Source organism: Pseudopipra pipra, chromosome W (genome assembly GCF_036250125.1).
Source record: "Pseudopipra pipra isolate bDixPip1 chromosome W, bDixPip1.hap1, whole genome shotgun sequence".
Taxonomy (NCBI): Eukaryota; Metazoa; Chordata; class Aves; order Passeriformes; family Pipridae; genus Pseudopipra; species Pseudopipra pipra.
Genome location: NC_087580.1, coordinates 22,973,849 through 22,987,543, shown reverse-complemented (window position 1 = coordinate 22,987,543; position 13,695 = coordinate 22,973,849). Strand labels below are relative to the sequence as shown.

At 56.4% G+C, this 13,695-nt stretch overlaps 1 protein-coding gene and 1 long non-coding RNA gene across 2 annotated transcripts; both read left to right on the top strand.

Annotated features, from left to right (window-relative positions):
- The first annotated feature begins 3,817 nt into the window (after nt 1-3,817).
- On the top strand, nt 3,818-4,192 carry LOC135405665 (uncharacterized). The gene is made up of 2 exons (XR_010425923.1): nt 3,818-3,889; nt 3,983-4,192. It is a non-coding gene; the product is annotated as an uncharacterized LOC135405665 (long non-coding RNA).
- An 8,537-nt stretch (nt 4,193-12,729) lies between these two features.
- On the top strand, nt 12,730-13,695 carry LOC135405584 (zinc finger protein 253-like; the record flags this gene model as incomplete). Its single annotated transcript, XM_064640291.1, has 1 exon — nt 12,730-13,695. A coding segment is annotated over one exon (966 nt), but the record flags the coding sequence as incomplete, so codon positions are not given.

The following is a 13,695-nucleotide window of genomic DNA, read 5'->3' as shown; positions in this document are numbered from 1 at the left end:
AGGGAGTGACTGGGGCCAGACTGGACTCAGACTGGGAGTCCCTGAGAGGGAAAGGAACCATCCTGGGTGAGGGGCTGGGAGCAACTGGGACCACCTTGGGGGCAACTGGGATCCTATTGGGAGTGACTGGGATCATAGTGGGAGTGACCAGCACCATACTGGAATCACTGGGAGTGACTGTAAGGGACCAGGATCAAACTGGGAGTGACTGAAACTACGCAGGGGGGAACTGGGAGCCAGTGGGGCCAGGCTGGAAGCCAACTGGGAACATCCTTGGAGCAACTGGGATCATGTTGGAAGCAACTGGGAGTAACTGGGAGTGACAGGGTGCATGCTGGAGGCAACTGGCATAAACTGGGAGTGACTGGGATCATACTGATGGAAACTGGGGCAAGTGGAAGTAACTGGGTGTGACTACGAGCATGCTGAGAGCAACTGGGATATACTGGGAGTGTCTGCAACCATCCTGGGGGTGACTGGGACCACATGGGGAGCAACTTGGACCACACTGGGGGTGACTGGGAGCAAGTGGGAGTGACTGGATCTACAGTGGGGCAACTGGGATTGACTGGGACCATGCTGGGGGAAGACTGGGATCATACTGGGAGTGACTCGGTCTGTGCTAGGGGCAACTGGGAGCAACTGGGATCAAACTGGGAGGAACTGGGAGGTACTGGGACCCTGCTGGGGACAACTGGTAGCAACTGGGATCCCACTGGGAGGAAATGGGAGCAACTGGGACCATGCTGGGCACAACTGGGATCATATTGGGAGCAACTGGGCCCACAGTGAAGGTGGCTGGAGTCATACTGGGAGTGACTGGGAGCATTCTGAGGGCAGCTGGGACCATGCTGGCACAACTCATCGCTGGTTGCCAAAGTCATCCCATACCTAAAATAAACCTGAAACTCTGCTTTTCAGTTAACCTGCTGCCTTGCAGTCAAATTTTCAGACAACGCAATTACAAACTACTAGAAAAGGATCAAACTGCATTCAGCAGGTGTTTTTTGGAAAAAATCCTAAAATTTCCTGGTGTTGCCCATCAAAACAGCTGTTTAAATGACACTTTTATGAATCCCAAAAATCCAATGGGATTGAACAAGCTCTTGGGAGAAGACAACCTGCTGGCATATCTAAATTGTCTTTGGATTTGCTGCAACATTAGAAAACAGACATTAACTTGGAACTGGCAAAATCAGCATGAAAAATCCAATGGACTAATATGGGAGTTGGTTGTTTTGAGGAGAACAAAGTTTCTCGGTCTTCAGCTGATATTGCCAAAATGACAAATTTAAGTATCAACAACAGTATCTCAGATGTATTTTGGAGCTCAAGCCACCCATCAAAGTGTTTACTGGCAGCAAAGGGAATGCTAATCCTGATTTTCAATCAGAGAGTTTATTCATTGTTCTAACTAAACATACTTGGAGTTATGTTTGGCCTTAATACTGCTAAAAAGCCATACAGATTCTCTGCCAGTAAAATAAGGGACTGGGAAAAACACTGTGACCACTTCTCTCCCCACACCACCCAGTGGCAAACACAAGAGACCCATGTGTAGGCTTGTGTAGGTTGCACTGACAAATATTAATTAGGTATTTTACTCAGAGAGTCTCTTCACTGGGGAGCAAAATAAATCTTCTGGGAGGAAAATTGTGATTTTCCACAGAAATTATTGTTGTCGGGTTCCAGTGACAATGCCTAATTAACATCCATTTATATCCCAACCATTACTGACCTTCCACTGGACTTTGTTAACTACTGAGACAAATACTCAAGACCTTTGTGTTCTTTTTTCACCTTTTAAAATTAGTTTACAACAGAAGGAGCTGCAAAAACATCCTACACTTTTCTTCAAACACTTTAAAGTAAAAAAAAGACTACGAAATTACAAGACAAAACTTTTTCTTCATCCTCTTTTCAGGCAGGCCAAGATCACAACAGTTGTAAAGTGTTCTGTCGTGTGTTCCCTCATCATTTCTTACTTGGTCATCTTGACCTTGTTTCTCTGTCCATCTGCACACACCTTTGGCAGCAACCCTGCAGCAACCCCACAGCCCAAAGGAGACAGAACACTCTTCATCAGCAGAATCCATCCCCAGAGGGAATTGCCCTCCCACCCTCCCACCTTCTGTATTGGACACAGAGACTGGTTTTCTTGCTCCTGCCCCTGCCTTGCCACAACTTGGCACGGCAGGAGTTAGCTGGTGAAATCAGAGCAGGGAAGTCCTCAGATGGCAACACTGAAACTGCCCAGGAGGATGTCAGCAGAGCCTGCCTTACATGACATTGTGTGCAACCACTTATGGGATGAGCTTCTACACACGGAAACAACCCCAGGAGTCATGGTAGGAGTGACTGGGAGCAACTGGAACCACGCTGGGGAAGTGAGATCATACTGGGAACAGGTGGGCCTGTGCTGGGGTCATCCTGGGATCATACTGGGGGTGACTGAACTCATCCTGGGATCATACTGGGAGCAACTGGGAGCATAAAGGGTGCAACTGGGAGTGACTGGAAGTGAAATGGGGCAACTGGGATTGACTGGGACCATGCTGGGGGAAGACTGGGATCATACTTGGATTGACAGGGTCTATGCTGGAGGCAACTGGGAGCAACTGGGACCATGCAGAGGGGAACTGGAATCAGACTAGGATCATCCTGGGATCCTCCTGGGATCATACTGGAATCCCCACAGCCCCCCAAGCACCTCCTAAACCCACTCAAACCCCACCCAGGACCCCACCCAACCCCTTTTCTGGGGGACTTCTCTGGGCACTGGTGGTGCTGGGAGCCCCCCCGGCTGCGGGCGAGGAGCTCTCGGGTGAGTGGGGGGTGGGAAGGGGGAGGTCGGTGGGAAAAGGGGGGTCAGAGGGGATAAAGGGGGTGGTGGGACCCCAGACTGAGTGGGAGGGGAGTGGGACTCCCCAAAAGTGGAGGGGGAGGGATCTGAGGTTTGGGAGATGATGGGAAAGGGGTGGGAGAGGTCAGAAGAGTGGGGAAAAACGAGGGTGGGACCCCCAAACTGAGCATGAGGGGGCTGGGGAGTGGGGGATGATGGGGAAGGGGTGGGAGAGTGTGGGACCAAGTGGAGTCACTTTGCACCTGCACTGAGTTAATGGGAATCCAAAGGGAGGATCTAGAGTTGTTCTGGTTCCCAAAGCTTTTACACTTCCTCACAATAATGATTTAATGGGATTGACTCCCAAAGCAGAAATTAAAACTGTATCCTTGACTGTCTTTGGTGTTGTTCTTCCGGCTCTCAGTGACTCCTGTCTGTGCCAGTGTGCCAACCTGCCAGGGGGGAAGATGCTGCGCTCCAACGCAGAGGGAGCGTCCCTGAAAGGCTGCAACTCTGAGGACCCCTCAGGCCTTCAAGCTAATCTGGAAGGTGAGAAGCTTTTGCCTTGTCAATCTGTGCCAACTGCAGCCTGTGTTTGTCCATTTCCATGGCCCAGAAAAGGTCCAGCTGTGCTTTGTCCAACCCTGAGAAGGGCCCACAAGGGCTGCACTGAGTCTGTGACCATCTCAGCCCCAAATCCCCTTGTCCTCCTCCAATTCACACAGCTCTGAGGCAGCACCAGTGTGGAGCTGCTGTGTTTCTGTTTTTCCTCACAGAACTCCTTTCTGTGTGTGTTCCAGGTGCCAACCTGAAAGGAGTGGCCATGGAGGGCAGTCAGATGACAGGAATTAACCTCCGAGTTGCAACGCTGAGAAACCAAACTAAAGAACTGTAACCTCAGGGGAGCAACGTTGGCAGGAACTGATTTGGAAGTGAGTTGGGATTCATTTTCCATCCTATTCCTTTCTCTTCTATAGTCAGCTGGGAATTTGGGGGATTGCTGGCTTTTGGCTGACCTCTCCAGCTTCAGAGTACAATGGAGTTCAGGTAAATGGACTTCCAGTAAAGCTTTGAACAGAGTTCTGGGTGCATTCCATTGACACTTCTTCTTCTTTTCCCTTCCAAATTGTGACCTATCAGGTTGTGACCTCCAGGAAGCCAATTTGAGGGGCTCTGATGTGAAAGGAGCCATCTTTGAAGAGATGCTGACCCCCCTGCACATGTCCCAGAGCATCAGATAGGGAAGAGAACACATAGAAGAGGAAGGAATCCAAACATTTGTTGTGATTTTCTTCACCTCCTCCCCTTCCTGAGTTAGAAGGAATGGTTATTAGACAACTTCCATTTGCAGTAGTGCCTAAGTAGATTCTTTCTGATCACTTTTGGGGAGGGAGTTTTTTGTTTCAGAAGTGGAGAGAGAGTTTCTCCCTTTGTGAAGAGAGTGAGGAAGTGGGCTGGTTCTGGAACCAGAAAGTGGGGCTGGTTTGGGGGGGAGAGTTTAAGACTTTCATTGTTTAGCATTGCCTGACTTTGGAATGCATTTTAATGTCTAAAGCACAATATATGCAATTCTATTTGTTAAGTCTGTGGCTGCAATATGAATAGAAAATGTTATTGCTGTATAGTAGCAAACAAAGTGGAGGTTTACAGGTAGACAAGTGTCTTTACAGTCAGTGTCTTCATCCCTGCAGGGTGTTAATGCCAGGGGTGGTCACACAGTGCCCACGGGATGTGTTCAGGTCTCTGCTGGGGTGGAAACAGTGGGGAACTGTCCTCAGAGGTCCTAAATTGCTGTGGAGTGGTTGGAGTGCAGGGTTAGAGCAGCTTTATCCCCTCAAATGTGCAGAGGAAGCTGCTGCCCCTGCAGGGACCTGCCCAGAGCCCGGATTGAGTTCCCCCCTGGAAGATCCCTGGGCAGAAATGGGCTGTCTTAGTTAATGCTCTCCAAAGGGAGTGTGCAATTGCACTCTCAATCCCAGCTGGGAAGAAAAATTCCCCTGCTTCCACATGTCCTGAGCACTCCAGACTGGAGTTCCTGTAGCTTTTTGATTCTTTGTTGGGAATTCAATGGACAGAGGAAAACACAGAAGTGTCCCCAAAGCAGAGAGAAGCTCTGGGGCCACAGCACCTGCTCCCCCCTCTTCTCATCCCTTCAGTAGATGAAGAAATGGCCCTCAATGTTTCCCCTCAATGTACTGTGGAAATCCTCCAGGAAAGCATGGGCAAAATCCCATTTGCCAGCCAGATCCACTCTGGGCTGCCTAAAGTGGCTGTAAAAGCATCTTACCTGGGGCCAAGTGCCCCTTCCACACTTGCTTTACCTGTGGAAAAAAGCAGGGAAAAGCTGTTTTTTGTGTGAGCACCCTTTGTATCTCAGTGTTTGTGATCTTGGGAAATCCTCTTGGACCTGGAAAAATGGCAGATTATCTGTTGTTGTAAGATATGTACGTGGAGATTGTTTTGATATGTATTTAAATCTTCCTTGAAAATACAACTGATAGGAAACAATGTAAAAGGAATAAAAATAAAAAAGCAAATAAAAAGACAAAAAGGAAGAAAAAAGAGAAAAAGGAGAAAAAAAGAAAAAAGGACAGAAAAACCAGGCAAAAATGAGACAAATAATAAAAAAGAAAGAAAAAAGAAAAAATGGAAAAAAGAAAAAGAGAAAGAAAAAACGGGGGGGGAAAGAAAGAAAAAAAGAGAAAAAAAAAAGAAAAGACAGAAAAAGAAGAAAACCGAAAAACGTATTATCCTCACTCCGCACGTGCAAATGGCCGCTGTGACCCGCCGCATGGACTACAACTCCCGTGGTGCCCCGCGCAGTGCGCAGGCGCGGCCGTGGCCGTGCGGGGGCGTGGCCGCGCGCTGATTGGCTGCGGCGGTGTTGTCTAAACGCGGTGCGCGCGCAGAGCGCCTGTGTCGACTTCCGGGAATTGTTGATGGCGGCGGGGCCCGCATTGTGCTGTGAGAGCTGGGGGGGTGCGGGAGAGCGGGGTCTGGGGATCCCCTCGGGGGCTGCGGGGAGCGCGGCTGTGGGTGGAAAGGCTGGAGGGCTCGGGAGGGTTTGGCGGGGGGGCTCGGGGGTTCCCGAGGGTCAGAGCGCAGGGCCTTGGAACCCTCTCGGGGGCTGCGGGGCCCGGGGGGCCTCCCAAGAACCCGGATGTTCGATTCGATTCCGAGAAAGTCTCTCGGGGAAAAAAAATCAAAACCACCCAACAAAAAAAAGAACCCTAAAAAGGGAAAAGTGAGAGAAAGGTGAAGGAAAAACTGCAAGGGCCAGGATGATTTTATTGCTTTGCTTCAGTTTTTCCTTGGTCTCCTCCTTCTCAGATTCTTTGCTCCCTTCCTTTACAGAAAGCTGTTCTGCTGTTGTGTGGTTTTGGGGTCCCTGGGGGGTCCCTGAGGAGGTTTTGGGGGGTCTCTGAAGGGGTTTAGTGTCCTGAGGGGACTTAGGGGGGGGGGGGTGTGGATGGTCCCTGAATGGGTTTGGGAATCCCTGAGGGAGTTTTGGAGTCTCCGAGGGAACTGGGAGGTCTTGGAGGGGGGCCTTTGGGGGGGTCTTTGAAGCAGTTTTGTGGGTTTCTAGTGGGATTTGGGGAGTCCCAGACGGTTTTGAAGGTCCCTGAGGGGGTTTTTTGGGTCCCCTGAAAGGGCCTGGGGATTCCAGGTGGGTTTGCAGGTCACTGAGAGGGTTTAGGGGGTCCTGGGGGGGGGAGATGAGGTCTCTGAGGGGATTTGAGGTGGTTTTGAGGAGGTTTCAATGGGTCCAGAGGTGGATTTCTGAGGGGATTTCAGGGGTTCTGAGGGGATTTTATGGGGTCTCTGTGTCGGCGGAGCGACCCCAGGGAAAGGGGATCCCAATGCCCGCCCTGAACCCCAGAGACCCCCAAAACTCAGCACACAGAGACCCCACAGGGGGGCCCGGGGGTCCCCTAAAGCCCAGAAGTGGGGTTCATGGGGTCCCCCAGCCCCCAGGGGAGGGGTTCTGGGGTTGCCCCCCAAAGTGCGGGGGGGAGATGTAGCACATCCGGGTAAGAGGATCCCAGTGCCCCCAGTATATCCCAGTGACCTCCCAGTGATCCTCAGTACAGCCCAGTAACCCCCTCAGTGACCACCCAGTGTGTCCCAGTGACCTCCCACTTCCCCCCAGTATGGCCCAGTGATCCTCCAGTGTGCACCCAGTAACCCCTAGTATGGCCCAGTAACCAGCCAGTGTCCCCCTGTGTGTCTTGGTAGTCCCCCAGTAACTCCCCAGTCCCTCCCAGTGCCCTCCCAGCGTTCCTCAGTAACCCCCAGTCCCTCCCAGTGCTCCCTGGTTCCCCCCAGTGTGTCCCAGTAACCTCCAGTAATCCCCCAGTGCCCCCCAAAGCCCCCCAACTGTCCCCAACGTGTCCCCAGATGCCCTTGGCCTTTCTGTGAGGGGGGGGGGGGGCGTTTTTGTGGTCAGAGGGTCCAGGGGGGGCTCCTGGGGTGAGATGGAAGATTGGGGACATCAGGGATGGGGTTTGGGGACAGTGAGGAGGGCTTTGGGGACAGTGGAATTGGGGGTGTCGGGGGGGAATTGGGGCCATGGGGAGGCCCTGGGGACACTGGAGACACCAGGGGGGTCTTGGGGTGTCAAGAGGGGAATTAGGGACACCAAAGGGGTCTTGGAGACACCAAGGGGGGGTCTCAGGATTCACCTGCTTGTGGTGCTGCCCCTCCTCTACCCCCCCAAACCCCATTAACCCCCCCAAATGTCCCCTAACCCCCATTTCCCCTTTAATCCCCTCCCCCCACAGATCCCTTTGACCCCCCAAGATCTCTTTTAACTTCACTAAATGCACCCAAAGCCTCCCAAAACCCCCCAAATCCCCATCCAAACTCCTCAGATCCCCCAAATCTCCCCCTGACCCCCCCATCAAATCCCTTCCAGCCCCCCCAAAGAGGGATCACCCACACCCTGGGACAGGAACACAGTGGGCTGTACTGGGGGCACTGGGCTGTACTGGGAGGGCACTGGGGGGGCTCAGGTGTCCCCCGACAACGTGGCCCAACTCCAGGAGAGATCTGGGGAGCAGTGAGGAGGTACTGGTCTGTCCTGGTCTGTCCTGGTCTGTCCTGGTTTGTACCCCCAATCCCCAAAGCCCCTCCCCAGCTCCCCCAGGACCCTCTCACACCCCAAAGCCCCCCAGGCCCCCCAGGCCCCTGACTTGGTCCTGCTGCCCCTTGAGCATCTGCAGCTGCTGCAGAACCAGGCATTTCATCAGCAAATGTGCAGGTGACACCAAGCTGGGGGTGTGTTGATGTGCTGGAAGGCAGGAGGGCTCTGCAGAGGGACCTGGCCAAGCTGGATCCATGGGCTGATTCCAAGGGGATGAGGGTCAAGCAGGCCAAGGGCCGGGTCCTGCCATTTGGCCACAAGAAGCCCCGTCAGCCCCCCGGGCTGGGGCCAGAGTGTCTGGAGAGCAGGCAGGCAGAAAGGGAGCTGGGAGTGGGGATGGACAGGAAGCTGAACAGGAGGCAGAGTGTGGCCAGGTGGCCAAGAGGGCCAATGGCTGGTGGCCTGGCTGAGGAAGAGTGTGGCAGCAGGAGCAGGGAAGGGATTGTTGGTCTGGACTGAGCGCTGGTGAGGCCACCCCTGGAGTGCTGTGTCCAGCTCTGGGCCCCTGAGTTGAGGAAGGCCCTGGAGGGGCTGGAGCAGGAGCAGAGAAGAGCAGCGAGGCTGGGGAAGGGACTGGAGCACGAGTGGTATGAGGAGAGGCTGAGGGAGCTGGGGGTGTTGAGGCTGGAGAAGAGGAGGCTCAGGGGAGACCTCCTGACTCTCTGCAAGTCCCTGCCAGGAGGGTGTAGCCAGGTGGGGGTGGGGCTGTTCTGCCAGGCAGCAGCAGTAGGACAAGAGGGCTGGGTCTGGATCTGTGCCAGGGGAGGTTTAGGTTGGATATTGGGAAGCAATTTTTTGCTGAGAGAGTAATGAGGCCTTGGAATGTGCTGGGCAGGGAGGGGGTGGAGTCCCCGTCCCTGGAGGTGTTGAAGGTGAGAGTGGATGTGGCCTCAGTGCCATGGTCTGGGAAGCACAGCGGGGTTGGATCCAGGGTTGGACTTGATGATCTCGGAGGTCTTTTCCAACGTGGCTGATTCTGTGATTCTCTGATTGCCATTCCTGTGGCAGCACATGCTTGAGGCTCCATCCCCAGGGGGATAGAGATGTCTGTCCATATCTATCTGCAAGGTTAGTCTGTAAATGTGTGGTGTTAGCAAAGCAGGCTGAGTTCTGGGCTGGTTGTAGAAGGAGAAAGAAGCCCCCAGCCCAGTGCAGGCAGGCAGCCCTCAGCTTGCACATGATGTCCCCTCCCTGCAGGTTCCTGTCCTTGAGCCCAGGCCCTGAGGTGAGGCTGAGAAGTGGCGCGGAGGTGAGCCCAGAGCTGTCCCTGAGGTGAGGCTGAGAATAAGTGCAAGGCAGAGGTGCTGCTGAGGAAGGAGAGCCCCGTGGTGGGGAAGGCACAAAGCTGTGTGTGCCCATCCCCGAGCAGGTGCTGTGTCCATCCCCTGTGTGCCAGGTGAGCTGGGGCTTTGCTGCAGAGCTGCGGGCGCTGATTTGAGCGGCTGCAAGTGCTGAGATGGTGGGCACCCAGGAACACCACCTGTGCCTGGCCACGGAGCCTGCAAGGAGGAGCAGAGACAGCCCTGGCAGTGTGGGGGGCCAGGTTGTCCCTGTGCCTTCCCCTGCAGGCCCTGGCTGTCCCTGCTGGGCCCCTGTCCATCCCCATCAGGTCCCTGCCCGTCCCCCCGGGCTGAGCTCCCCCCAGGAAGTGCCGTGGAGCTGAAGCTGCTGCCATCCCCCCCTGCAGCCGCTGCCCCAGCCAAGGGAGCAGCAAAGGCAGGGCCAGGAGCAGAGGCAGCAGCAGGGGAGCCCTGGGGGGGCCGGGAAGCTCTTGTGTGGGGCAGGAAAGAGGCGCTGGGCACGAGGCCGGGGCTGTGCTGAGCAGGCCCAGCCCTCACATCCCCCCAGCCAACGCCGGCTGCCCGGGGGGCTTGGGAGGGACCCCCAGCCCGTGTGCCCCACACTGAGCTGGCAGAGAGAGAGCCAAGGGACAGGAATGTGGGCAGGGCCCCGGGTGAGGGACAGGCAGGGCCATTGCAGGGCCACGGTGAGGGCACAGCCTGTGGCAGCAGAGCTGCCCAGGGCCGGGGGCAGCCGGGGGTGTTGGGACCAGCCAGTGCTGGGGCCCAGCAGAGCACGAGGCCTCTTGCAGAGCCCTGGAGCAGCCTCCCACTTGCCAACCCCGCCCTGGTGGGGTGACACTGTCCCCTCCCTACCGGACACTCTCCTAGAAATCTTTGTGGTGACCTTTTGTGTACATTCCTGTTTTCTGATCCATCCTGGGGCCCCAAGGGCTCCTCTGCCATTCCATCCATGCAGCAGGAGTCACCCTCCTGCCCTTGACTCCCTGCAGAGGAACAAGTGCCCTCTCTCTGTTTGGGAGAAGCCAGATGCTGCCCCTGGGCCATCAGAAGTGGTGCTGAAGCCTCTTTCAGCCCAGCCCCGGGTGCAGTTTTCTCATCCCCTCACCGAGTGCCCGCTGCCCCAGCCAGCACTGACCAACCAGGGCGTTTGGCACACTTGGACTGGTGGTTTGGAGAAGGAGTCCCAGACTGGCAGGGGGCCAGATAAGCTCGAGGAACAGCCCTGGTGAGGTGCCTGCACTGGCAGGGGCCAGGGGATCGCTGCTCTATGGAACCAGCTGGAGCTCTGGGTGAGTGCAGGATGGAGCAGAGCTGCAGCCCGGGAGGAGCCCACACCGGACCAGGGGATGCCCAAAGGATGTTGAGAGCCCATGGGAAGCCCCTGCAGAGCTGTGGGAGCAATGCCCTGGTTTCCTGGGCTGCCCCCTACCCCAGTTTGTTGGGTTTAAGTGCAAACTGCAGCAGGGCCGTCCCTTGGCAGCAGCCGGTGCCGTGACACAGGCTGGGAGATGTGCCAGCCCAGGAGGGACTGAGGGCAGGGGGTTCGTAGGGACCATCCAGGGCCCCTCGCTGCCCACGAGGGCTGGAACGGCCCGAGGGAGCGGGGGCTGCGGGGGCCGCTCGCCCTCCCGGGCAGGGAAAAGCCCGAGGGACCGCCCGGGGGAACCGGGGGCCCCGCCCTGCCCCTGCGCCTTCCCCGCCCGGCGCTGCCGCGGCTGGAGCACGGCGGAATTCCCGGCACAAAGAGGCGGCAAAGGCGGAGCCGCACGGACACGGGGGGCTGCCTTCTGCTCCCAGCGCCTTTTGGAGCCGAGCAGTTGCTGGAACTGGACAGGGATGGGTCAGCAGACTTGTCTGGGCACTGGTGGTGCTGGGAGCACCCCCAGCTGCGGGCGAGGAGCTCTCGGATGAGCAGGGGATGGGAAGGGGGAGGTCGGTGGGAAAAGGGGGGTCAGAGGGGACAGAAGGGGTGGTGGGACCCCAAACTGAGTGGGAGAGGAGGGTACCCACCAAAAGTGGAGGGGGAGGGGCACTGAGGTTTGGGCGATGATGGGAAATGGGTGGGAGAGGTCAGAAGAGTGGGGAAAGGGGAGGGTGGGACCCCCAAACTGAGCATGAGGGGGCTGGGGAGTGGGGGGATGATGTGGGAGAGGGAGGAAAAAAGTGGGGGTTGGGACCCCAGAAGTGATCCTGGGCAGGCTGGGAATTGAGGGGACCATGGAAAAGTGGAAGGAATAGGGAGAAGGGTGGAAAAGGGGAGGTGGTCTGGACAGTCTGACAGTCCCATGGGAGTCTTTGGGCACAGGGGGGTTGGCAAAGGGGGGTGGCCCCCCTGAGCTCCCAACTTCCTCTGGGGTACTGGGGCTGCTGGATCCAATGTTCTCAGGGCACAGACATTTCTTTGGGCCAAAGAGCCCTAAAACACTTGGCACAGACCACACACTTTACCACCAGCTGTTCTCCAACTACTCTGCTGGTTCAGAGCAGCACAGTAGGACAGTGGGGACCCCTGGGATCCCCAGGACAGCAAGGTGGAGAACCTGGAGAGGGGGAATGTCTGGGAACGTGGCACCCTGAAGGCGAGAGTCAGAGGAGAAGGGACCCTTGGGACCCCCAACACTCCCAGCATCCCTAAGGGGGACCCCCAGCATCGCAGACAGGGGAGACCCTCTGAACCCCAGAGGGGAGAGACCAGAGAGGGGGAACTTCTGGGAGAGATTTTTGGGCTAATCTTCATATTTTAGGGTACTTTTTAGCTGAATCTCAACTTTTTGCAGTTTGGACAGGCAGGAGTTTTCTCACTATTTCTGAGGAACTTTTGCCTGAATTTTGATTGTTTGGGTTTTTCTGGGCTGAATCCTGGTGTTTTGGAGGTTTTTATGGTCACAGGATGCCCGGTGAGTTCTAGAGATGGACTTGGGCAGGAGGAACCCCCAAGCCAACACACTCAGTCCTTGTTTTCCCCCCCATCAGGATTTCTCCTTCCCAAAGCTTGGGCGGATGGAGGAGGAGGCTGCGAGGAAGAGGAAGATGCCTTGGGCCCCCCAGGCAGGTGAGGAGGCAGTCAGTGTCCCTTTGGGCGGGTGTTGTGCTGGCTCTGTCAGCCGAGCATGGCCCCGGCTGCAGGACAACCCCGCTGGCGCCGCCGTCCTGCCGGGGCCGGAGTTGGGGGGATGTCCTTGGCCTTCCCTGTGGGCCGGAGGCAAATCCCCTCCCTGTCCTTCTTGCTTCCTGCCCCAGGCCCCGAGCTGAGGACGGAGAGCCCGGAGGACAAATCCCCCCGGCAGAGCCTGGTGGGAGAGGCCGTTTTGAAGGGCTCCCCGGCACAGGAAGGCAACGGGGAGGAAAAGGGCCGGAGATCCCCCGGCAGGAGGGGCTCCAAAGCCATCCCAGGGTGCTCTGAGGAGGAAAGAGCCAGCCTGTGCCGGGAAGGTGGCCGGAGCTTGAGCCAGAACTCTGAGCTGGTGGTCCCTGAGCAGCCTCCCAGCAGAGAGAAGCCCTTCAGGTGCTTGGAATGTGGGAAGAGCTTCAAGGCCAGCACCACCCTCCTCATCCACAAACACATCCACACTGGGGAGCGGCCCTACACATGTGGGGAATGTGGGAAGAACTTCAACTGCAGCTCCCACCTGATCCGACACAAGCGCATCCACACTGGGGAACGGCCCTACAAGTGTGGGGAGTGTGGGAAGAGATTCAGGGACAGCTCCACCCTCCTCACCCACCAGCACATCCACACTGGGGAACGGCCCTACACGTGTGGGGAATGTGGGAAGAGCTTCAACTGCAGCTCCAACCTACGCAACCACTGTCGTGTCCACACTGGGGAACGACCCTACACATGTAGGGAATGTGGGAAGAGCTTCAGTGACATCTCCACCCTCCGCAGCCACCAGCGCATCCACACCAGAGAGCAGCCCTACACGTGTGAGGAGTGTGGGAAGAGCTTCAGGACGAGCTCTAGCCTCCTTGTCCACCAACGCATCCACACCGGAGAACGGCCCTACAAGTGCTTGGAATGTGGGAAGAGATTTCAGACCAGCTCACATCTCCTCCTGCACCAGCGGACACACACGGATGAGATGCCCTTCCGCTGCACTGACTGCGGGAAGGGCTTCAAGCAGAGCTCCACCCTTGTCACCCACCGGCGCATTCACACCGGGGAGCGGCCCTACAAGTGCTTGGAATGTGGGAAGAGGTTTCAGACGAGCTCACATCTCCTCAGGCATGAGCAGACACACACAGATGAGAGGCCCTTCCGCTGCACCGACTGCGGGAAGAGCTTCAAGCAGAACTCCGCCCTTATCACCCACCGACGCATCCACACCGGGGAGAGGCCCTACAAGTGTGGGGAGTGTGGGAAGAGCTTTGCCCAGAGCTCTACCTTGACCAGACACCAACGGTAA